Consider the following 25,698-nt stretch of genomic DNA (forward strand, 5'->3'; position numbering starts at 1 on the left):
GCACCTGTGTCCTGCACTTATGGAATAGACAGTTGTCCTGAGGAACACAGGTTCTGTTGACACTGGGGCATGAATTCAACTGCACACACAGTGCCTCCCCATCTCAATCAGTGAACACTGCATTCGGTTCTAAAGGAGACTGCATTTAACACCCATCCTGATCCTCAATTCCTCCTTAACACAGGGCAAGCCCATGACATCAAGGGAAACAACAGCCCTGTAACCTTTACTTTGTCGTTCCTGTAAAAACAGAATCACAACAGCTTTTGAACCATGTAATTCACTCCATTTTATTCTGGATGCATTTTACAGGTAATTCACAAATATCCCAGTGGACACTGAAGCTAAGGCCATTCTGTGAGTTATTTTTAAAACTTGGTGTTCTCCATGTAATGATCTTTTAAAAAGAAGTTACCAAAACCAAGACTCTGAAATAAAAAATTTTAGGTAGGTACAAGACACCTTTAGGGCCACGTGTGGTGTGAAGTCCACTTCGTGGCCAAGCAATTGTTTGCCACTGTGTAAGAACTAGGCAGCCATAGCTCAGCACCGAGCTCCCTTCTCCATGTTACAACATAGCATTTTGTTTTGTTTCTGTCAACCACTGACCCACTGGTGCTGAGGCACCACTTTCCTCCTAGTGAGTGACGAGGAGAGACTTTATCTAAGAACACGGTATACGATTCTTAGAACAGGAAAAAGAAAGGGACCCACAACTAAGGCACTGAAAGCACATTATTGTATATAAAGAAATGTAAACAGTTTAACACCAACAGGCTCCCTCTGCTAGTCCTTATTGTGGCTGTACTAGAGCTTCTTTGCTGGGCTTGAGAGCTGGGGAAATGGGAACCAGTCTGCAGAACTCAGACTTGTACCAACATAGGGTCTGCGTGTGGTGTGGTCACCATTAGAACACGAGTGGAAGGTGCTGCTTCCTTCTTGGGTTTGTTCTGTGGGCGTGCAGAGGCAGGATTTTAGGGAGAGTCTTAAGTGAGAAGCTCTCGCAGATAGATATGTTTCTACTTCATTTTCAGTCTCTCCCGCCACATTGCCTGACTAAAGTTTAGGATTCCTTGGGTTTGTTTCATCAAAGACACATAATGTGGGAACTCATCACCCAGCCTCTATATCGGTTCATATTTTAAGGTGAAATGGTTCACATTATAAATAACCCACAACTACTATATGTAAAATCTCTTCCAATGGGATCAACTAGCCAACTAGTGCTGCGAGCACTTCGCTCATTAGGCTCACCTGCACAGGGAGCAGGGAAGAGTCTCCTGGAGCACGGCTGAGCTGCTGAGCCCTGGCTGAAGGTGTGGCAGGGGCATTCCTCAGGCTGACAACCATCAAGGCCACATCTGCTTAGGCCTGAGGTTCAAGTATTGACTTAAAGCAGTTCCAAGCTCAAAAGCATTAGATGTATATGCGTTTTTAAATTAAATAAACAGTTTTAATACAGTTAAACGTGTAGGTAAGAACAAATAATTATAATTTAAAAACACTTTTATTTATTTTCCCCCTTCGGAGAAATTCCTCTTAAAGCAAGTAGAGTATCCACATTCTCTAGTTTTAGTGCTGTACTCAGTATTAGGAATTTGGGGTAGATAAAGTAAAATTAAGGTATTTTCTACCTTAATGTTTTCTATGATCAGAAGAGGGCGAAGGGAAGAACAAGAGACAGAGAGCCTGTGGGTGCCCAATGAGATGGACGGCACTGTTAACCGAGCCCAACTACTGTGGGCAAAGATGACAGCATTTCTCTTTTTCCTGGGCAACGAATTGCTAGCTATTTCCACATTTAAATGTGATCCATCAGAGAAACTTAAAATTGGAAGCCTTTCTCATTAAGGGAAAGAAAAAAGGGTGGGGGAAGGGTTGTGTGTGTGTGTGTGTAACCTTAAAAACTCGGGAGTCAAACAGCTGTGCTGAGGGCAGGTGTGCACAGCTACTAATTAGTAAGTTCCTAGCAGGTTTAAAGTGAGTTTTGATGGAGCCATTAAACATGGGCTGGCTTGTTTCTCCAGAGGCACCAGTTAGCACTCTCCCACTAACATATGCACAAACATCAAAAAGCCAGACTTAACCATGCTATGCTGATGGTGTCCTGTCCCCAACCGGGCTTTCTCAGTGTGCTTGGCAAGATGAGGAAGTCCTTAGCAGGTACAGATGCGCACTGCCATCTTAAGAAGGGCACACAGGGCAGTAAGAGCTGCTGAGACTGTGGGATACAGGGGTGGGGTGGGGTGGGGTGGGGTGGGGAAGCTTCTGTGCCTCTGTCCCTGCCCCAATCACATGACACAGATGGGAGCATGCAGCTCAGTGGAGTGGAAACAGTGGCCACAAGGATTCTCTTACCCAGGACACTGCGTGCTCGCTATTGGTTTGCTATGTTGTCATTGCTTCCAAATGATAGGAATATTTGGCAGACAGTAGTAGGTCAGTGTGTGTTTAAATGTCACTGTTGAGAGATAACTAAAAAGAGAGGGTGTGTCCTTGCTATCACTGAAAGAGCTCATTCTGAGTTAGCATTTTTTGTTTTAAGAGTAAAGTTATCAAGGTTTGGGGGCTTTAGCTACACCATCCTGTCTGCAGGCACATTTGTTGTAGCTCTAATGGCAGAAGGTAGACACCCTGCATGCATGGGACAGACACCTGCCTTCCAGTTTCTGTGTGAACTACAGATGTTTTCCTAATGCATCTTTACATGAACCAGTACACGCTAAAGATGACATTACCTGGTGACCATCAGGAAGGCAGGACTGAGTGTGAGTGAAAAGCAAGCTGCACCAGTTTCTGTCTTTTAAAAGCCAAATGGAGAGCCTGACGGTGCTCTCTGAGCTGAGTGCAGATGTGATTTCCAGGTGAGGAAAGGGGGTCTTTTCCTGCCTCATTCAGCACAAGAGACTATCAGTGATGGAGGGCTCCCTGCCAATGGGGCTCAGCTTAGGACAAGGCAAGTCCACCTTTGGGTTTGATTGGTGTAAAAGAATTAAAGAATGGACTGTGTCCTGCGGGGCAGGCAGACTATTACCTGCTTAGACATGCTGGGGCTGGTGTTCATGGTGCCAAGGCTACCTCTGAGCCAAAAGTCTCTCAGAAACAGGTTGGTCCTTTCAGAAAAGCTTGCATTTTGTCTTGACAGCTTAGTGATTGTTTCTAATACTCTGACCCTAGTTATTCACAGCGATTGACCCCTGCTACATACGCAGCATTGGAATTACATTCAGAGATTTTAAAGAAACCATAGCAATATTTCCCCCACAAAATTAAGTGCAAAATACCTTTAACAAAGAATGAGGATAGTAAGAAACATTTGACATAGTCATGCAAAACTCGCCTCAGTTTACAAAGACAACCCTAGGTTGTCACAGGAATGCCACCATCTTACTCATTTTTCTTTGAATTTAAATGTGGGTGCTTGTGTAAAAAACGGTAACATGCAAGTTCAATGATTTCCAGTCCACCAAATATTCTCTCCTGCAGCACGAAGAACACAATGCTGATTATAAAATACCACCGAACAGGGCTGTACAGATATATGAGCAGGCACATTGCAGAGCAGAACAAGGCCCAGTACACTATGGACAGAAGCTTGACCACAAGGACTCTGAGCTCAGACTTGCAAGGTGGAACTGTACTCTGCCCAGTAAAGTGAAAGTTTTTCTCTCCTTGGTAGAAGGACCGAAGCCTCTCCTCCTTTTCTTCCCACCTTCTGTGGCACCAGAGCTGAAGGTCCTCCTTGGACGTGGGAAGAGAGTCAGCTGGGTACCTATGGACGTGGAAGTGGATCTCCTTGGGAAAGTCTCCAAGGAGAAGGTGCTTCTCAGTTTGAGGGATGTTGTAAGGATATGCCACCGTGATGTCATGAATAGCATCGAGGTTCTTACCTAGGTTTTGGAAAGATGAAAATAGCTTTGCTTTAGCAACCAACAGTCAACGGGGTGGTAGTGCTGATTCACTCTGCGAGGCAGAGCCTCGAGCATGAAGAATCAGTACAGAGTGAACCACCACGAACAAACAAGGGCTAAAAATACCAGTGTTTCTGGGTACTTAGGTCAATATTTACCAGCCATTTTTAGCTTTTTTTCCCTGTTTGCTAATTACCACAAAGACCTTTAGAAAGAAATTATCTTCATTCCCAGAAATGGTAATCTGCATTCTAGAACTTCATGAATACACACAATGAGCAGGATCTGAGGTAGGACTTAAAGGCTATGGCCCAACCCTTCTGCCACAAGATTTGTTACACAGACACTATTAACACATCTATCTCTTCAAAGGCAATAGAAATGTACTCTCCTTTACCTTAAAATGACCAAGATAACTGCTGCAAAAGAACCTCAGAAAGAAACAAATGTGAAGAAATTGTCAATTTTTTTCTATTATACACATACACACACACACACACACACACACACACACACACACACACACACAAGCATAACAACTTTGATTCTGACCTGAAACACCATTGTGCACAGGCATTTGGGAGAGGTTGTTTTTGAAGTCACAAGCCAGATGCTGGTGATGAAGAAACAGCCGACATGGTCCCAGTGTCCTTCAAAATGTTCTCAACATAGTTAGGGGAACAAGGATGCACAAAGTCCCAAACTGTCCCTTGGGGACATGGGAGATGAGCGGGAAGGAGCCAGTTCTGTAGATGGACAGGGTTGTACACTATGGGAATGGGACATTAAAAACAGGCTGGAGCACATGGCATGTCCAGGCCTTCCTCTACACTGTATGTGTATAGAAGCATCTTCGTGGTAGCCACAGATTTTAAGCAAGGATAATCTTGGGGACAGCGGGGCAACAGCCGTGTGGCTGTTACAACAGCCAAGGAAGAGGAGGCAGGCCAAAGGAATAGAGCTGTATAAAAATATAACAAGGACTGATGTGGTGCGGCAGCCAAGGATGGAGCCAGACTTAATTGGTTTGGGCACTGAGCTAATGGTAAGAGCCTTTGCAGTTAGAGATCAGTGGTGCACTGTAAGAACTGCAGAGTACAGTGGACCGTTCACCTGACCATTCAACTGAACCCAGTATACACGGGGCCCGGAAGTCTAGTGTTTGCTCAAGGGCAAGCACTGTTGGTATTATTGTGAATGTTGCTATATCTTCAATGAACAAACATAAGAGTGTTTTTATCAGTTATATAAAACAATAGATTTTGTTGACAGTTTCATACAGATACGTTAATACTCTTTGACAATATCCATCCCCTAGTCCCCTCTCCCCTCCAGTGAACAGACTCAATGAGGATTTGAATTTCATCAGAAACAGATGATGCAGACAGGACTTACCTGTGTGACGGCGGTGAATCCTACATGGGAAAGAAGTACCTAAAAGGCACAGGAAATCTGGAGACCAGCAGGACTATTCTAGTCTGGGGTGTGACAGCACAGTCTCCCTCTCTCAGAATCTAGGTGAGTATATTTCACTGTTGATGTTTTACCTCGGTAGCAACGATCGCAAAAAAGCGAGGTCATCCACACCATGCCCCCACACACTCTTCCAACTTTGGAGGCTACCATTTTTATAATCCAGCATAACTCTTCCAAATGGTTCTTCAAGCCGTCTGTACCTGTCGGTCTTGGTTAGATCATGATTTACTTTAGGTTAATGACCAGGTTTCAACTTGTCCCCTAATAGTCCCAAGGGAAGCCGTTTCCTTGACTAAAAAGTCAATGTGGTGCTGACACCCTCTCCACACACAGCCAGTGTGCTGCTGGATGTTGCACCTTAACTCTACCCTCAGCTCCCCACTTCCCTCACAGTGAAGGAAAGATGGTCTGCCATGTCACTGCCTGAATCAAAATTATGTTCAGATTTGACTTATCTCAAAAAATTCCCCTGGCCTTTACCCAAACCCAATGTAATCATAGTTACTGGCATCTCCATAGTACTGCTCAGATCCTTGGCAGGCCTGCAGCTCTGTGTAGCTCCTAGCTTCTACTCCTCATTCTGTACCAGTTTCACATTTGATGTTTGAATCTGTCTGTTCTTAATGTCCTAGCCCTTCTCCTACAGAGTCCTTCTGTGTGTATGATGGATATATGTATGACGATGTGCGTGCACATGGAGGCCACAATGGGATGCTGGGCATCTTCCACTACCACTCTCCACTTTTCTCTTGACATAGTCTCTCAGATTGGCTGGCCACCAAGTTCGTGGGATCAATCTGTTCCTGCTCCCCAGTAGTGGGGTTCATGGCACACAGAGGCATGTCCTGCCTTTACAGAGGTGCTAGAAATTTGAACGAGGCCCTCATGCTCTTTACTCACTGAGCCAGTTCGTTAGCTCCTATAAGAGGTTCTTAATATTTATTATGAAATATCCATTGGTTGTCAGAAATTTTTATCAGAACTATAAGAAAAATTACTTACTTGCTTCAGTGAGAAACTAAAGCACTTGTCCATATAGTGTGTGTGTGTGTGTGTGTCCCTTCATGTTTTGGGGGTGATGATGTTCAGTAAATAACTTGTATGTTTTTGACATGACAGTAACTCAACACAAACAGCCTAGCTTCACTAACGTGCATAGCATGGGGTGAGGTAGGGAGTTATAGAAGTAACAGCTTGAGTCAAAATCCTGGCTAAGCCCGCTGAGCAAGTTACATGGTCTCCCTGAGGCTTACTTGGCTCTTGTATCTATAAGTACATCAGTAAAAGGTTGTAAGAGCTAAATAAGATGTCCAGGAAAAATCGCTAGTGTCTGTGAATGTCAGCTATCACTATCATGGGCCATAAGGCCAACAGGAGAAGCCATGGCCTTTCTCTCTAGAGCAGTTCTCATCAGCATGCTGGCTGTAGGAAAGCTGCATTTGTGTGCCCTCTCTACCATTGTCCTTAGCATTGTTTGCCTAGAATCTGAGGTTGTCAATCAGGGCCTTCCTGGTTGGGCCTTTTTTCACTCAAGATAAATGTTCCAACTGCTGTTTTACAAGTCTGTGTCCTGAATCCCTGCTACTTCAATCCTATTATTTTTACTCTTGCTGGAATACCTGATCCAACTTCCTTCAACATCCAGCTCCAGTGAAGAGTGCCAAGTCCAGGGTGGCCCTGCCTGCCATGAGACCCAGCTGCCACTGTATGCTCAAACAAGAACCACATATTTGCCTCTTTAAAATCTTGGCACCTAAAGAGGTTCTAGAAATTTGCATGTGAGCAGTATGGGTTATGATTTATCTAAAAATATGAAATATGAAAATATGGAAGTTATACATTCTTTGTTGGTAAGTTATAACAACTTAATGGGCAAACGCAAAGTGAGCTCTTGAACACAGTGTTGGCATTCCTTCTAGACTCTGCCCAACATTCACCTAGCAACAGCCAGGTAGGTCTAGGTTGCTATAAAAAGGACTCTTAGGCCTCTCCCTCTCTCTCTGACTCTCTGCCCCTTTTCTCTCTCTGCCCCTCGCCTCCCTCTCTCCCCTTCCCCTTCCACCCCTCTCCATATGTTCCAGGATGGTCTCTTCCCTCCTTCCCTCCCCCTCTCTGTCCCACCCCTCTCTTTGTCTCTACTCTCTTCTCAACTCTCCTTCCCTTGCCCGCAAATAAGCTCTATTCTATACTACATCTGTCCATCTTATGGCTGGTGACTCAACCTCCTTCCCACCGCACCATACCACACTCCCTTGGATTTATAAAACATATCACACAGTAAGTTCATAAATGTTAGAACCTACTACATGACCTCTATTTGTCTAGTGAGACTGGGTTGACCTTGCCATGTTTTGTTTTTCTAACTTGGGTTCCATGAATTTTTGTTCCTGGAAGGGTAATAGTCTGAAAGTCTCTTATAGATTGCTTGAGATTTAGAACTTTGGAGGCTACCATTTTTATAATTCAGCATAAGTACAGAACAGCATTAGAGTGTTTAGAATACAGAGATAAGGGGAAGGGGAGCTGGAAAGAAGACACTTCTGTGGTATTCAAAGCCCAAGCTTTACAGGTAGTTTAAAGTTTCCTTAAGTCCTGATTTGGACCTGGATAAACCAGGAGAAAGGTTCTGCTTAGGAAGGGCAGTCAACAGTCCTGATAAGCTTTAACTTTTGTATTAAATCAAGATCTTGATTTTATATTAAGTCAAGATCTCTAGACAACACAAAGCCAGAAGACTCTGCTTTGCTGTGTAGGAGCCCATTTCTATGCAGGTAGAAAGGCTTGCTTCTTTATCATGTCTCATCGAGAGCCTATGGTCTGGGCCCCTGAGCCCGCGGGAGCTAAGTCCAACAGGTAAAGAACCAGGGGGTGGGGCAGCATGGTGCAGGGGCTGGGCTCAGACACACAGATAATAACGAAAGGTCGCGTCAAAAAGGTTGCAAGGTGCCTTTACTCACCAATTAAAGACAGGGATTAAGGAAACTGTTTCTGCTATTTCTAAGGTTCACATCATCTGTACACCTAGCTGCCATCAATAGAATGAATTTTCACAAGATCTCACTGCTTTTCAGAAGAGTTAAAATTACAGCTATGGATGCCACCTACCTGTCATCTGACTGCACTGGGTCAGAGAACTTTACATTTCATTTTGATACCTTGATTAAATAAATTAAAAGAAAATCTAGCAGGATTTGCTCTGTTTCATAGACTATAGCTGTTCGAATTACTTTATAATTCTGTTAGCTCACTGGGACTTCAACTGTTTCTTTTAGTGAGAGGAACAAAGCAGTTGCTTACTCTTTCAAATCTTGCTTATAAGACTCTAACAGACACTAGGGGGATTCTTGATACTGTAGCCATGTTTCAATAACCATCAGCAGTTGAAAACTAATACAGATATTTTTTTTCCCCAAATGTATAAGGGATGTTTGTGATCTCAAATTGAGGCCACGGTCACTAAAAATTTTAACTAGTGTCAAATGTTCACCAGGAATAGAAGATGATCAAAACCTCGTACACTTGTATGCTTAAAAGGAAAACCTGGAAGAAACTTTTGGGACTCCAAACCTACCAGAAGGAAGGGATGCTGCTGTGGCCATGACTACTAAGCCTGATGACAGAATGATTCATGTCCCCAACAGTGACCTTAAACAGAACTACAAAGACGGTCAATCTCCCTTCTTTCCCCATCTTATAACCAAGTATGTATAAATTACACCAGAGATAACTTTATAATTCATTTGTTGCACTGATAACATATAATTCATTTTGATACCTTGATTAAATAAATCTTAAAAAATCTAGCTGGATCTGATTCCATAAATTTAATTACAGAGAATGTCAACCTATCAACCAACCATGATGCATTTTATGTTAAAATAAAAGCTAAAGGCCACTGCTTATTTTTGTTTTCATATTTAAAAAACAAAACAGAAAAATCGCCACCTGGGGCAGAAGCTGGGTTTCATAACTAAGTAAGCTTTCTCTTGCCCCAGAGCTGGCACATGGCTGTGCTGACAAAAAACCACGCCATGCTGGCACTACTCAACCCCCATGAAGACCATCCTGAAGGGCAGAGTCAGAATATACAGACTAAAAATAGGAATAAATAAGACACCTTTCAGCTTCAAAATAATAATATGCATGAGCCACTTAAAACCAACTGGCATTAAGACTTAAACAGCACCAAGTGCATCACTAGAGAGAATCCTCTAATTTCCTACTTGGAACATTATTCTCTGTTTTGTTTTGTTGAGAATATATGGGACGAGAGATGGAGACTATAGCAAGTTACCTAGACTAAAACACTCTTTTATACTTTCCATCCATGTCATTTAAAATTGCCTAAAACATTTTATGGATGAATGTTTCAAAGAACGAAAGTCCTTAGTGTTTGAATATTTACATTATTTCCACTTAAATAGAATTAAGTGGTATGGTGGTTTGAATATGCTTGGCCCAAGGAGGTGTGGCCTCATTTGAGTAGGCGTGGCCTTGTTGGAGAAAGTGTCTCACTTTGGACTTGAAGCTCTACCCAGTACAGAAAAGTCTTTTCTTGCCTGCCTTTGATCAATATGCAAAACTTTTGGCTCATCCAGCCTCACATCTGCCTGGATGCTGCCATGCTCCCACCTTGATAATGGACTGAACCTCTGACCCTGTAAGCCAGCCCCAATTAAATGTTGTCTTACAGAATTTGACTTGGTCCTGATGTCTATTCACAGCAATGGAAACTCTAAGACAAATAGATATTTTTATAATCAACAATAGTAATTTTCTAGAGTATGTTGAGTAGCTAGATCAAAGAATATGAATGAATGCATTAAGAGATTTTTGCTACATATGAAAAAAATGACTCCCAGAAATATTAAATACAAACAAGAAATCAATGGCATACCTTTTTGTGTTTTAACTAATGCTTGTACTGTATTTTTAGAAAATTGCTGAAACTTTTGTTTTATAATTTTGCTTTGACTTTTCTTTCTTTCTTTTCTTTTTTTTTTTTTTTTTTTTTTTTTTTTTTTTTTTTTTTTTGAGACAGGGTTTCTCTGTGTAGCCCTGGCTGTCCTGGAACTCACTCTGTAGACCAGGCTGGCCTTGAACTCAGAAATCCACCTGCCTCTGCCTCCTGAGTGCTGGGATTAAAGGCGTGCGCCACCACGCCCGGCTTGTTTGTTTTTTTGGGTATAGACATTATGCTTTATTACACCTGCTAGTATTTTGCCTCCTGATCATCAAGGAGGTTTTTCTTTTTAATTAATTTATGTGTGTAGGGTAGGTGTGGTGAATGGAGGCGAGAGGGTGCAAGGTATCCTTCCCCATCACTCTCGGCAGCTCCTCTGAGCAGGGTCTCTCAACTGAGGTTCAAGTCTCAGCTAGAAGCTGACAGACTTCAGAAATCTTGCTGCATCATTCCGCTCAGAGCTGGGGGGTACAAACAGACATGTGCAAGGAACCTGTGGCTTGTTTGTGAGTGCAGATCAAAACTGTGGGGTTCATGACTGAGGGAGAGCCTGTGGCGGTTAGTCCTCTGTGAAGGCAGCTTCATTTTCAAGTCTATTTCCTGTAGCTCATTTATTTATTCCCTTCTAGTCCATTTGCCATCTCCTTTCTTATCAGATATTAATTCTATGAACATGATCTTGTCAGATTATTAATTCTCTGGATGTTGTGTTGTAAATATTTTTAGAAATACTAATTATTACCTTTATTGATAGCATCTAATACAACTGCACAATTTATCGAGGAATTTCCTCATGTTACAGGTCTTTAATGCTTCCTCCCATCTCTCTTGGACCCACAGGGTATGGAACTTTACATGTCACTGCATGATGGAAACACCACTTCCCTCCTGTTATATTGCTACCTAACTTGCCATGGCTCATATATCTCACTCTCCAGTCTCCTTTCCCTCTGTTGCTCCACAAGCCTCATGCTTCTTCCTGCTCCAAGACCATGCTGGGTTTTCTATTGACTTGGCAGCTGCTAAGGCAGGCATGCTTTTGTGGTCACTGTAACTGACCTGACCTGGGCAACTATCTTTTTATAAACTCTCTAAGAGCATTTAATCCAATTCTGAAACCACCTTATGGTGGTCTGCTCCCTGCCATGATGGTCATGGGCTCACCCTGGGGAATCGTGAACAATCCCCTTCAAACTCCTTCTAGAAGTTGCCTTGGTCATGGTTTCTCAGCACAGAAATAGAACAGTAACTAAGACACATCTCCAAAAACAGAACAACAACAACCGAGTCCACCTGGAAACTCTACTTCTACTGTATGTGCCTTATAGTTCTGAAACAACTGCCATTTTAAGTTTTCTCAGTCAAGGAAAAGGGTATATATTGTCTCTCATTTCATGTTTTTCATGTTTAGTTTTCAGCTTAAAGTAGATTTTCTGTTATTGTTTTCATTATTAACATTCACTTAATAAAACAGATCGTCTCACTAACTAAAATGTGGGTTTTGGTGCTTTAGCATATTAAATATTCACTTCAACCTATTACTAGATCTCTGGTTATATATGATTGTATTTAAGCAATTATTTTTATTTTATTTGTCCTCAGTTTCCTTATAAATGGCTTGACTTTCCAGAAAAGGGTATTTGTTTGATCTCCTGGAGTATAGGTGTGAGTGCTGGGAGCTGACCTCAGCTCCTCTGCAAGAGCAGGATCTGCAGGAGAGTCACTGTGCTCATCCTGCCTTATCAACAACAACACACAAAACATCAACCAAAGCTCTTTTCAGAATTTACGCATGATAGGGTCCAAAATTTTACCACCCCCCCCCAAAAAAAATTACAAGCTAAAAATCCATAGATCAGATCAAATCTTAGTAGTCAAATATTTTAAAAAACAAACAAACAAACAAACAAACAGGAAGGCAAAGAGAGCCTAAAAACTAAAATTAAGTTGTAGGCTCCAGAATGTCCTCCATAAGTGAACTCCACCAGACAGAAATTAATTGAACGAACTGAGTACTGACAAATTTGAGTTAATATACTTATGTGACCCAATACATCCCCATAGACCAGGTAGACTGTATGGGAATGCTTGTATGTGAAGTTACACATAGAAAGAAGTTTAAAAACGTATATTCCCCTTTAGAAATCATCTCTATAATCTTTAGGTAAAGGAAGAAATTGAATGGACAATCAGAAATCAAACAGAAATAAGAAAAAGACTCTAAGGAATACTATGAAGACTGTATTTCAATTTTATAAAAACTTTATAACTTTCTAGTGTTAATACTAAAGAGTAAAAAGGGGAAATGATTCATCTTGGAAAATAGAAGGAAAAATACAAAAGGAAACAGGCAAAGAACATTATTCAAAGTAGAGAGCAGTGATTAGCAACAACAGGATGAGCAAATGCAAAATCCTGTGCAACATGGCAGATGAGGGAAGAGGAACCCAAGTCACACGACGGCAGTGACGGGAGCCAAGGGGGATGACGATCCAAACCTTACCTATGTGGCAGAACTGCACGGAGGGTTTACACACCACCGTAGATTAGGGGGTGCATGGATACTGCATATGACACCAGAAATCTGGTTGACAAATATTTGTGTTCAATTAAGAAGCCATGTCTGGACATGGCTTCTGCCCTACAAGCCATTCTGGTCTCACGGCAGCTGCCAAACCACTGTTGGCTACTGTTCTATCACTTGGCCTAGATCCATCCTCACTGCCTAGAAACTGAGTTGCTTTGTCTTCAGCCATTCAAAAACCCAACTCCTATGCAGTGTGTGAAGCCTCAGCCTGATGAAGACTGCCGAGCTTAGTCAAGGTAGCTTCCTTTCCTGGAGAGAAAGACTTCTGTGTGAGCAGGCTCTCTGGAGCAAAGGCTGCTGAGAGCTGAGAGATGGTTAAGTAAGAATCAGGGTACATGTGGCTCAACTGTAAGACAAACAGTCTCTTGTTCTTCCCAGAACCTCTTTAATGCGGTATATAGTTTTTGAAATCAGAAAAAAAAAAAAAGGACTTTATGTATGTTAAAGGGTAAGTTCAAAGAACACCACCACCATAATCACACGCCACTTTGATACATCCAAGCCAGCCGGTTTTCCTCTTCCTTTCCTTCATTTCGTATTTCCATATCAGATGCTCACATCACGTCACCAAGCTAACCCAGGTGACTGTTATGCTATACCTTGTTGTTTTTTTTTTAAAAAGTAAGGATGCCACAGGTGCAGTCTATTTAGAGATTTACAAATCCTGGTTTTGAGTAGCTGAAGCTCACCTTATCTTCACCCAGACAGAAACCTCAGCACCAGTCACTGGCACAGGAAGTGAACATGTTAGGTAGCCATCATCTTTCTGTGCTTGCTTTTATTTCTCAAACAAAAAAAGACCCTTCTACTTCAGGAAGGGCGGGGCGGGGTGGGTCACAAAAGTCGGGTCTGTAAAGAGCGGCCTTTCTACCTGTGTTAAGAGTAGTTAGTAAGTTCTCCTAAGTCTCTCAGTACTGATACTTTTCACAGTGGCAGTGGAGTGGCCAGAGGCTGACAGTAGAGGGGTAAAGACTTATCTGCTAGTAAACTACATCAGAAAACTGAAGCTAGGGAGATAATAGAGCCCAACTGCTGGGCCATAACTGCTGCATCTGAGGAGAGGAGTGGAAAAAGGCTTGGGAGGTTCCTCCAGGAAGCTAAACTTAGAGGTAGTTTCCAACTTTGCAAGTCCTCCTCCAGACACAGGAAACAGAGGGAAGAGCCTCTATCTACCGGTCAACTCCTAGAGCTGCCATACATCCTAGTTTGGTCTGCAATATCGAGTAACCATAGCCTCTGTAAACTTAAAATAAGCCACACAGTCTGGGGACTGAAAAGTCCAATACCAAGGAGCTTGCCAACCCAGTGTATATCTTTTTTGTTGTATCTTACCATGAAAATAAGCAGAGAGCCTCCAATCCTTCCCTTCCCCATGCTAACCTCTCTCCTGAGGCTCTGCTTTCCCGGGTTAGCTCCAAAGGCCCTATGTCTTAATATCACAATGGAGATTTATTTAGGCTTCATCACTTGGATGGGGGGGGGTGGAGGGAGGGCAAACATTTAGTGCACAGTGAAAACACAGTAATGAGGCAGGCCTGTCACTGTGTTCTGGAGAGTGTGTGCAACCAACTGGAGAATTGTCTTTCTGACCCCACAGAAGCACCATGGCACAAGCAGCTGCATGAAGGAGACACACAACACTGCAGGGGGGTGGGGGTGGGGCTTCTAAACTATTTGCCCTGAAAACAATGAAGTAATTTAACAAATTTGTTATATGTGCAATAAGCTAAAAAGAGCTTTATAAATGTGACTTGGATACTTGCCAAATCAAAACATTGGAAAAGTATGTTTGAAACCCAGAATTCATTCCCGTAGAGTTGCTATGTTTAAGCTTCCCCTGTACTAGGATCACACTGGCAACAGCATTTGCTCACTCATGAAAGTAGACACTAGCACGCTAACAAGCCGAGCCTTGTATTTTCATTTCTTGTCCAGTGCACAATATAATTCCCTAGTTATGTCGTATATAACCTAACAGTTTAAAACTAATTTTTTCAGGGATTTTCAGGGTCATAAGTGTGTTTTCTTGATAGTAAGAATAACATTGAATCAACAGAAATTTGAAGCAGTTGCAGGTCATTCAATTAAAAGTTACAAAACCAAACAAGGGAAAACCCCAAGAATAAAACTGGGGACAGTGACGGCCAGTGTGTGCAGGTGGATGGTTTAGAGGCAGATGCTCTCATTTATTACATTACCACATTACTCGGCCTTCCTGTTTACCAAAGTCTAACCATATTTAAAACTTCCATGAAGCTCAGCCATTATTACAACAACAGTGTGTTTTCACCTGTTAACCCTCCATTGCCATGCTCTCTCATGTCTTTTGTCAACTCAGTAATGCTGCCCTCCCGAAAACAGTCCCCTGTTATGACATTAATCTTGACTGCCAACTTGATGGAGCATCCACTGGCATGTCTGTGAGGAATTTTCCGGATTAGATTAACTGAGGTGGAAGAGCCCAGCCTACATGTGGGTGGCACCATCCCTGGTTGGGGGCCTGAGACTGGAAGTGAGCTCTGCAGCAGCCTTCATGTCTCCTTTCCTGACTGCAGATGCAACATGACCGACTTCCTCAAGCTCCTTTGCCATGACTTCTCCACCATGCTAGAGTGTGCCCTGGAACTGTGTGCCAGAATAAGTTCTTCCTTTCTCAGGCTTTGTGAGGTTATCTGTCACAGCAACTGAACAAATAACAAATGCACTCTTTGGTCCTTGTAACTTGCTTGTCACCTTTTATAACTTTCTCTCATCATCTCCTCTAGACACAGTTTAATCTCCTTTCTAGCTAGCATCCATTTCTCTGGTTACTTACAGAGCTATATTTCTTGAGATGTATGCCAATGACCTTCAACCGCCACTGTAGTGAGCCAATCATGGCCAAATAAGCTCGAGGCCTCACCATCTGTGGTGGTAAGAATGAGAATACCGCCCATAGGCTCAGGGATTTGAAAATTTGGTTCTCACCTGGTGGCACTGTGGGAAGTGGGGGAGACAGGTTAGCAAGTGCAGTCTTACTAAACAGGTGTGCCGCTGAGAGGGAGCCTTGAGAGATTAGAGCCTTGACCAGCATGCAGCTCACTCTGCTTCATGCTTGTGGTAAAAGATGTGATTGCTCAGCTTCCTGTTCCTGCTGCCATGCCTGCCACATGTGCCATGCTTATCCGTCATGATGGTCTCTTACCCTCTAGAACTCAAAGCCAAAACAAATCCTTTTCTACAAATTGCCTTGGGCATGGTATTTTATCACAGCAACAGAAAAGTCGCACACCACTCTAGCACGACTCTTTATCAGTGATTGTCACACCTACATCCACTGACTCCCTTGGGCCTTGTGTGCTTGTACACCTAGTTACACAGCTCTCTTCAGGCCACTCTGGCACCTCCTCTGTGGACTGCTGGGTTACATGATTTCTGAGCATCATATGCCCTGGGTTTGTCTCTATCCCTGGGTGACCTCAATACCAAATATGTGTTTCTGACTTCCAAACTTATAACTCCAGCTGGTCCTTCATTTTTGGACTCATATATTTGACCACTTATCTTACATCATCTTGGATGTCTAATAAGCATCTCAAATAAATGTGACCTAAACTCAACTTCAACCTAGTCTTTCTGTAAAACCTGTGCTTTCCTCAGCAATTCCAGAGCCATTCTTTTCACTCTCAGATATCCAAAACCCAACTGAAAATTCTATCTATTCTACTTCAAAATATAACCCCAAAGCCGCCACTTCTCACCTCACCTGTTTTCTGCACTGTCTGTCTCACTGGATCATTAAGAACATCTTTATAAGTGGCTTTTGTTAGCTTATCTGCTACCTGAACACTTCCTTACTGCAATGGCAGAGTAACATTGTCAGAATGTTAGCCACAACACAACATGTTAACTCCCCTATTCTTCTGTCCAGTAGCTGCCCGTCTCACAGGAAGCCCTGTGGTATCTATGAGCTTTTACTATTTGCTCCCACTTCCTACTGCCTAATGCCCTGGCTCTCTCTGCTCTGCCACAGTGAGCACCAGGTTCTTTGTCGCACATGCTAGGGGTATGCTGCCTGTTCTTCTATCCAAGAGGCCCCGGGTCCACCCTACTGAAATGGCAGGTTTTCTAATTCCTTGGCACATACTGTCACTGATACACTATAGATTTATTTATTCCATCTTTTTCTTCTGCTAAATGTAAGCATAACAATGGCAGAAATTTTCTAGTAACTTCACGATATTATGGAATTAGCATTCCAACATGCAGATATGGATAGACCGAGCTAAGCCTCTCTCGGGGATACCTCTGCCTGAGTGAGCCTGAGAGCAATTTTCTCTAACAGCCTGAAGTACGAAGGGTCAGCGAGACTCAGCTGGACAGTGACTGAGATTAACAATCCTGCAAACCAGAAGAGAGAAGGCCAGAGTAGTTGCTGTTTCTCTGTCCCTGTCTGCAAAGCCACTGCTACACTGCTCTGCAGCTACTGTTCCTCACGGGCTGTCAGCTGCCCTGTGGTGATAAAATCCCACAAAATACAGTGAACAGTCAAGGTCACCAGTATGTGTTATGGACGCTAGATGGAACGTTTCAGGGTTTCCACATAATGCCAGAAGGTCCACAAGTTTAGAGATAACTGATAGGTCCCTCTGCCTTTTCTATCCCCTGGATGTTGACTTTTTAGCCATGGTATATTTAACAATGCTAAGTACATAATGCTATTTTTAAGATGGAATTATTTTCTGAAATTCTAGACTACAATCCTCTCTGCTTTGTGTATCAGTTCTCTCTGATAACAAAAGATATTCATTAAGTATTCTGGGAAGCAGCCTCTCTATTCAGATATTATCATAGGAGCATTTGTTTCCTAATTAATTCCCAAGGATGTCTTTAAATAGAATCATTAACCCCCTTACAGCAGTTCATTCTCTACTGTGCTATTTCTTCCCCTTTCTATCTAAGACACACAGGGCCCCCACTAGGGAGAAACATATTCTCACAGAACATTTGAATCAGGGCAGTCTCCAAGTGCTGTAATTGCTGCCTTACAGGTGCCATTCTTGTTCTGTCTGCTCCTTCCCCTGAGTTAGAGACCCTCCTCCTACCATAACGTGTCTGTCAACCACCTTCCCTGTGGAGCCAGCCAAGGTATGCTCCTTGCTGCTGGGCAGCTTCCAGCTCCTAAGAGCTCCCCAGGCCTTTGAGGAATTCTAACCAGGCCTGTGCTCCCTCAGCTCCCCACTCAGAGGTGCCTCTGGTTTGTTTGTTTGTTTAATGACCAGACCAAGCCAAGCATCACTCTCTGGTTTTCATTTATCTATCTATATAGATATACCTACCTAATATGAGCACACTGTTGCTGTTTTCAGACACACCAGAAGAGGGTACTGGATCCCATTTGGTTGTGAGCCACCATGTGGTTGCTGGGAACTGAACTCGGGACCTCTGGAAGAGCAGTCAGTGCTCTTAAGCTCTGAGCCATCTCTCCAGCCCCTCAAAAGTGTCTTCTTTCTCTGCCTAGTCCCTGTCCTTTTAACTTGGGTTCTGGCATGGGAGATTTCAGAGAATAGCTCCTAAGGGCAGAAAGCAAGGGGGTGGGGGGAGGGAGGGGTGAGGGGAGGGGGGGAGGGAGAGGGACAGAGCAGCTCTCAGGGTTCCCAGAAACATGTTAACTCTGGTGCACAGCTGGAAATGGGGCCTGAGAAGGGTGCCTCTCCTGGTATTCCTTTCACCCTCTGCTGACATAATGAAAACAGGTGCTCGCTCGCCTTCCCCCCCCCCACGCCCCATCCCCCACACTTTTTCTGTTCCCTGAGGCTTCCTGAAGCTGCAGCTTACAGTTGAGACCAATTGTTTGGTTTGCTTACAATGGCCTTCCTTGGTACAGCATTTTCTGGACCTTTTTCCCCTAAAGCAAATCAGAACACATGCTTTGGCTTCATATTATTTGTTTACTTAAGTTTATCCCTATTCACGTAGCAATGCCAACTTTTTCGTTTACATATAAGGGGAAGGAGTTTGAACTAAAAGAACTAAGAACAAAAAGGCTGGACAAGATGAAAAAACAAAAAGACTGAACTAACTAAAGCTTAAGAGCAGGTGATGAGAACGGACTTGTAGCAACAAACACTGGGAGATGATGGTAGAGAGAGAAGGTAAAGGAGTCACCAATTAAACTTAACACCCACTTAGTGGTCAGCACTGACAGAAGAAAGGCCAAAGTATGGACAGGGTAAGGAAGCAATAATGACTATGTCAAGCAATTTTAAAGAAAAGGCTAGGCCAATGCTTAGTGGTTTAGGGCTTAACCAAACCCCTACCAAGTGATGTTCATGTCCACTGAGACCTTTAATCCAGGGTATACAGCTATTGCTACACTGCACTTGTGGTAAAAATAGAAGAAGCACATTAAATGTGTAGAAGCACCTTGCTGAGATGAAAGTCAACTCTCAAATCCAACCCAGGAATGTAACAACTTTAGGCTCCAACATGATACACAACAGGATCAGCATGCTGTATTAGATGACAGCCTGTTCTAGCAATTACAGTACTCTCAGATTAGCAGTGGGACATTATACCTAGATGTGTACAACTACTAAGACAAGATCTTAAATATCCCAGAGACCAGTGAATATTAAGATTATCTCAATATGGCCAGTCTTCTAGTGTTAACAATTCCCCTACACTTGATTCATAAGTGAATAAATCATATTAAATTAAATCAGCCAGTACTTGGGGAACTACCTTCATCAGAAAGAGACTTAATGAAAAGCTTTAGCTTAAATGAATAATCTAATTATTACAAGCTAATATTTGTCCACAGAAAAGGAATTTGTTTCAGGATTAGTCAGAGACCAAGAGAAGCCAGAGGCTCTAATTCAATAATGGAATGCCTAATTAAATGATAATGGATCCTAATTATAATGTATTGCTTTCCTTGTACATGATTGATTGAGCACATAGCATTTCACACAGTTCGTTAAAGAAACTTAAATAAAATGCAATTACTAAAACTAAAGGAGGAAAGCTAAGGAGAATTGGTAAATGTATGCTTTCTCTTTTACAATATGAAGAAAGTCAAGTATAATAGGAAGTTTAAAGATTAGAGAGAAAAATTCTACAGGATGAGGTATGTTCCAAAAGTGCATATAGAAACTACACTTGTGCATCCTACTAAGCTGCTTATTTCCCTTATATGCTTACAGTTAGTTACAATAATCTCATGCACCTGTCAGAGAACAGATGAGGAGTTTGTTAAATGTTCACTAAATCATGGTTATGATGATTCGCTTAGGTGCCTTGTTAGCTAAAATTACCGAGACAGATCCAAAGGCATACAAGCAATCCCATGCCTGTTGAAAGTTTATAATCCAGTTGAAATACAAGATATAAACATGGGAAGAACTATGTAAATAACACAGGAAATGAATAGAAGTACAAAATTGCAAGAGAGGAGAAGTGAGTGTGGTAAATGTGACAAGTGTTCTGCCTTCAGAGGAGGATAACTTGGACTGTCCAAACTGTCCTGGATAAAACATGACAGAATAAGTTCCCAAGACTGAGAGGACGTAGATCTTCAGTGGCTACAGAGAAGCAAACATCAGATGTCTGTTTCAAGAGGAAAAAAGGAGGAACAGCAAAGCAACAGAATAAAATCAAAGCCAGGCTCACGGGTACAGGGGAACTGAATTTACAGTAAAGGTGACATCACAAAGCAGGGTGGGATAATAAACTGCTTAGTGTGTAGTAGTGGGAAAAATGAAATGAGATGCATACCAAACAAGACATAAAGGACTCAAGATGAATAAGAGTATATTACATTATTAACAGAAACTGAAGGCCAAGGAGCACTTGGGAAAGGAAGACTTTCATTCAAATAAAAATTTAAGAACAGAAAGCACAAGGCAAAGATTATCACTATGCTTATATTAAGTGAACAAGGGTGACAGGCCCATACTCTCAGCACCAGACAGATACTGGCTGAAGGGCAGGAATTCAAGGCCTGCTTGAGCCAAAGAGACCCTGTATTTAAACATACAAACAAACCTGTTGAGTAACTACAAAATAAAACCATGTTTGTGATATCTAAAAATGATTTAAAACACATATACATAGAAAGAACTAGTTAGTACAAATGAGTAGGTCACACAATCACCTCATTAGAAACACCAAAGACAAATAGTTCAATGAGAAGAAACCCACCAAATAGCAGATGCACAAAACTTTGATGCACAAAACCTCTTTCTAATCAGACAACAGGAAATTGAAAGCACAAGTTTCCATCTTAAATCTGCTCTCAAGTGGCAAGGAACACAAAGCAAGATAACACCAAAGTTTGGCAGGAGCGTGGGCGAACCCTCAGAGAACAGTGAGAGCTGTCGAGGGCACAGCCAACTTGAAGGGAGGACTGAGCAAGTCACACAGAGCCAGCTGGCACCTCCAGCTCACAGATCTATGCTTGGGCAGCACCCACAGGAAGTTCTGAGCACATAAAAAAACAAATAAGGGTATTTGCTGATGGGTGTGGGGGTAGAGGCTACTTGGATGGACATCTGTCTTTTGCAAGCTTAAGTAAATGGGACATTTGGAAGGGGCAAAACAGAGAGAAGGCATTTACCAGAAGCCAATGACATGAACACATGTTGTTAAAAACAAAATGCCATCAAGAAAAAGATGGGATCGCAATCCTATTGGTGTAAGTAAGTAAATAAATAAAAATACAGAACCATATAAGCAATGACGTTTACAGGAGCACAAGAAAGAGAAATACTTATGTAGTAGAAAGATTTGCTTATGGAAGATGAGGGAAACAATACAGGGAAAAGGTATATCAGGAAAATCCGCACAAGTGGCCACACCCATGCCAGTGATTGTGAAGCCCCAGAAACCAAGGACTATAGTGAACTCTGTCCCCTGAAACTGGGGTAGTAAGTTATTAGTAATATTCTTAAGAGAAACAGAAGACAGGAAGAAAGAAGGAAGTTCATATTAGACATTGATTTTGTGAAATAATATCTAAAATAACTATTCAATACACTTGATGGAGACCTGGGGAAGACAGACAGGAGTAAACAGGCTGAGCAGAAGCATGCCTCTGAAAAGCATTAGCCAGACCCTGAGTCACCAAGGGAGGTATGCATACTCTCAAGCAGCTGCTAAGGAGGGCAGCTTGGGTGGTGCTCATAGCCATGAGGAATGGTTTTCACACAGAAGACCAGAAAAGGAAAGAAAGGCAAGCAGCCCAGAGGCTAACCAGAACACACAGATGTCAGAGATGGACGACAACAGAAAGCATGCAAAACATGTACAAGAACTGTGGGCCAAAAGCCTTGCTAGGCGGCTTCTGCCTGCACTTTCCAGGGTGTAACTATTCCAATTATTTGGGGGTGAGCTAGAGAGGTCTTAGCTTCCTCCATGAGAGTATTAGAAGCCCCTTGGTTAGTGCTTTCAGTTAACTTTCCTTTTGTGGGCAATCAGTCAGAACTCAAGATGTGGGGAGAGTAAAATGGAAACTTGATATTGGTTACTTTTCTACCCCTGGACCATAAACCAGGGCCCTCGAGAACCAAGAAGATTATGCTCTTCATCTTCTATCAGACGCTGCACTCACTCAGGCCTCCGCTCACTGCCGCTGCCACTGAATCTTTCTTTACAAGAGCAGCTTAGGGCTGCAGGGGGGAGGAAACATGCTTTATTCTTAGCACGGGTAATTGTGTTCCTGATGAGGAAAATAGCTTTCTGGATTCTTTTAAACTAATTCTGCAAGTCTGAAATTGGCTTACATATCTATTTTATATATTTGAACACATTTTAAGCACTAAAGCAATTTCTAAGAATAGCAGCAGTAAGTGAAAAGAAAAACTAGAAAAATGAACCAAAAACACAACATGCAAATTAGTCTGCCTTGGAATACATCTGCATATACTGCCCTGCAGTGGTATATTTTACAAAGGGAATTAAAGCCATGAAATTAACATTTTAATGAAACAGACAGACTTTTGACATCAAGACTACTCACTGACAGCTGCATGTAGGTGGCCAAGTGAGATGAAATGGAGTTTATACCTTCAACTAGTCTAAGCTAGGGCAATTTGGAGATTATGCCTGAATTTAAATTAGAAAATACTGCTGTGTGCAAACATGGTTAGGCTAGTAAGTAGTCTTTGGGAACCTTGGCACTATAAATGTTTAATTTAAAACACATGCACACACACACTCTTCTTTTTCTCTAAAGCACTACTGTCTTCAAACCCAGGGGAATGAAGCTGGAAACATTGCGGGCTTTATCTGAACAGCTCCTTTAATTGTTAGAGGTCCCTGTAACATGAGAGCTGAATGGTGATGTCCTTGGAAGGGACCCGGGCTTCCACCTGCAGGGACACTGAAAGGACCCAGGACAGCAAGCACTCTGGAAGAAACCTTCTTCCCACTGAGGAAGCTGCAGCCTGCCTCTCCTGACCAGGCCCTTACTCTTTAACTTGTCTAGAAAGTGTGTGGTGCTCTTCAGGAGGCCGACGCTGGGTCGGTAAGGCACAGCCCACGGGTCACTGTCCCTGTGTCTGAGGAGCTTGTGTACTAACAATGTTTTTTGTTTGTTTTGTTTTGTTGTTCACTTCTTCTTTTAAATGATGAAATTCTCAGAGTATGAGGAGACATGAAGGTTCTATGAAATTCAAGTTTCATAAAGGCCCACCCACTCATTTGCTCTCACTAGCACAGTTACATGGCTGTAACGTAAGCACATGACAACGTGTCTAGAGTGCAGCTGAAGCCGCTGCTCTACAGGGCACAGGAGAGATTTACAGGTGACTTGGATTCCTGTCCGACTCTGTCCCTCCAAGACGCTGAAGCATAGAAGAGGAGGTTGAAAGGTCACATTATGGTGACCCAGAAGGACAATCTCCTCCAAGCTAACCAGACAGCTCCCTGGTACCTGTGCTTCAGCTACTGCAGGGAGGAGGAAAGACCCACATCCCTTCACAGTACCAAGAGAGCTCAATCCCAGTTCTTTGTAGGTCACCATTTACCACGCCCTTTAAATAGCTACGGAAATATTCACAGTGGATGTGAACAGCATTTACGATTCTTTTCTGTCCCACTAATCATTTTTCAGAAGGTCCACCTTAGCCTTACTTTTCTCTTTGCTGAATTTTCTAGAGACCTGTCAAGTGTTCATACCCAAATCATAAGCTAAAGGTACAAATCTCTTCCCATTTATTCAAACATCAGCTAGCTTCTCAGTTTCATCTTCTTGGGGAAATTCTCCTTGGAGCCTTCCACTCCCTACTGACTCAGGAGCAGCGCTGGGCACCTGTTATCTTAGCTTTTTCCTGTCTCCACCCTGAGGACTGCCCCCTGTAAGATGTTCTTGCTCTCTAATCAGCCTCTTTGCTGTTCCCTTTGTTCCTCTGTTAAACTACATAGCAGCATCTCACTAAGACGGTTAAGGGACTATAATAAATCGAGGGAGGGACTCTTGAATGCCTAAATGCTGCCTCCTCCCCAGCTTGCTGGAGAATTTGGCTCTGTTCACTACAAACCCACTTTCTTAGAAATGAAAGGACTCTCACTTTCTCTGCAAGGAGCTCCTAGAGCATTCTGATGCCTCCCCATTGTCTGCTCTTCTAGACACTGTTTCTCCTGGACAGAAGCGTTGAGCTCTGCTGCTGGAGCACTGCACTTTCTCATGAACTTCGTTCGTCGTATCGAGCCTCTACCTACAAACATTTTATCCTTAATTCTTGAGACTTTACCATTTATGATAAAGGGAAAAAACTGAAGCACTCAGGGGCCATTTAAAGTATTTACTCTGGACAAGGATTGTTCCCTAAGTTTCCTCAATGTGTTGGTTTGTATATTGACTCTGACTTTCTTGTGCATTATTTGTTTCACTGAATGCTCGGTCTCGATTCTCCTTTACAGAGGAAATGGTTTTTACCATCTGCTCTACAGATGAGGAGGAACAAGCATGAAACTAGTGCAATTCTTTGCCTTCCAAGCCTATGATGTGATCTGATTTCACTAGCCCGAGAGACATCCCTACAGATCTTACTCATGCAGCCCATCTCTTTCTCTAAAATTCACAATTTGTCAGTTTGAAATCAAAGCTGAGAAGCTGGAATTGCTCTTGCAGTGAGAGGTATGTCCGGGAAATAGCACGCAGGGACCAAGGCGCACGGTGCCTCAGAAGAGCGGCCCAGGTAGAAAGCTGTGCTGTTTTACACTTGCCAGCCTTTTATGGCTGCAAAGTCAGAACTGGTGCCAGACGCATGTGATGCCCAGGAAAACAGACCCTGAGGAGAATTACATTTCCCCAGCCTGTGAAATACTCTTCCTGGAATGAGGCACAGAGAGGGTGACTGTGGAAGAGTCAGGATGCAGAACAGCTCTAGGTGTGTTCAGGGACAAGAGAGGGGTGGCCAGAGCCTCAACTTCACGCTACTTTACTCAAAGACAGAGTTACAACAGAACTTCTCAAAGCCCTATCTCATACGTTGCAATTCTTTGTAGCCAGCAACCTGACACAGGATGAATGAATGTAAGTCTCCCAAGGAGTCTGCACCCAAATTGGGGTGAGGTTCAGTGACACAGCAACAAAAGTGCTTTTTTGTTTTTGTTTTTGTTTTTTTTTCGAGACAGGGTTTCTCTGTGTAGCCCTGGCTGTCCTGGAACTCACTTTGTAGACCAGGCTGGCTTCGAACTCAGAAATCCACCTGCCTCTGCCTCCCAAGTGCTGGGATTAAAGGTGCCCTGCTTCCTTGCCCATCTGTTGCTTGTCACCC

At 42.8% G+C, this 25,698-nt stretch overlaps 1 protein-coding gene across 4 annotated transcripts in view; it reads right to left on the reverse strand.

Moving 5' to 3' along the window:
- Nucleotides 1–264: 264 nt before the first annotated feature.
- Nucleotides 265–25,698, reverse strand: part of Lclat1 (lysocardiolipin acyltransferase 1) — a 127,904-nt gene continuing 102,470 nt past the window's right edge. For all 4 annotated transcript variants that reach the window (XM_021149522.3, XM_021149525.3, XM_021149524.3 and 1 more), the window contains one exon: nucleotides 265–3,890. In XM_021149522.3, coding sequence (XP_021005181.1) covers nucleotides 3,388–3,890 — 503 coding nt within the window. In that variant the 3' untranslated portion in view covers nucleotides 265–3,387. The remainder of the gene's footprint in view (nucleotides 3,891–25,698) is intronic.

Source organism: Mus caroli, unplaced genomic scaffold, assembly GCF_978045245.1.
Source record: "Mus caroli unplaced genomic scaffold, Mus_caroli_1 scaffold_18, whole genome shotgun sequence".
Classification (NCBI taxonomy): domain Eukaryota; kingdom Metazoa; phylum Chordata; class Mammalia; order Rodentia; family Muridae; genus Mus; species Mus caroli.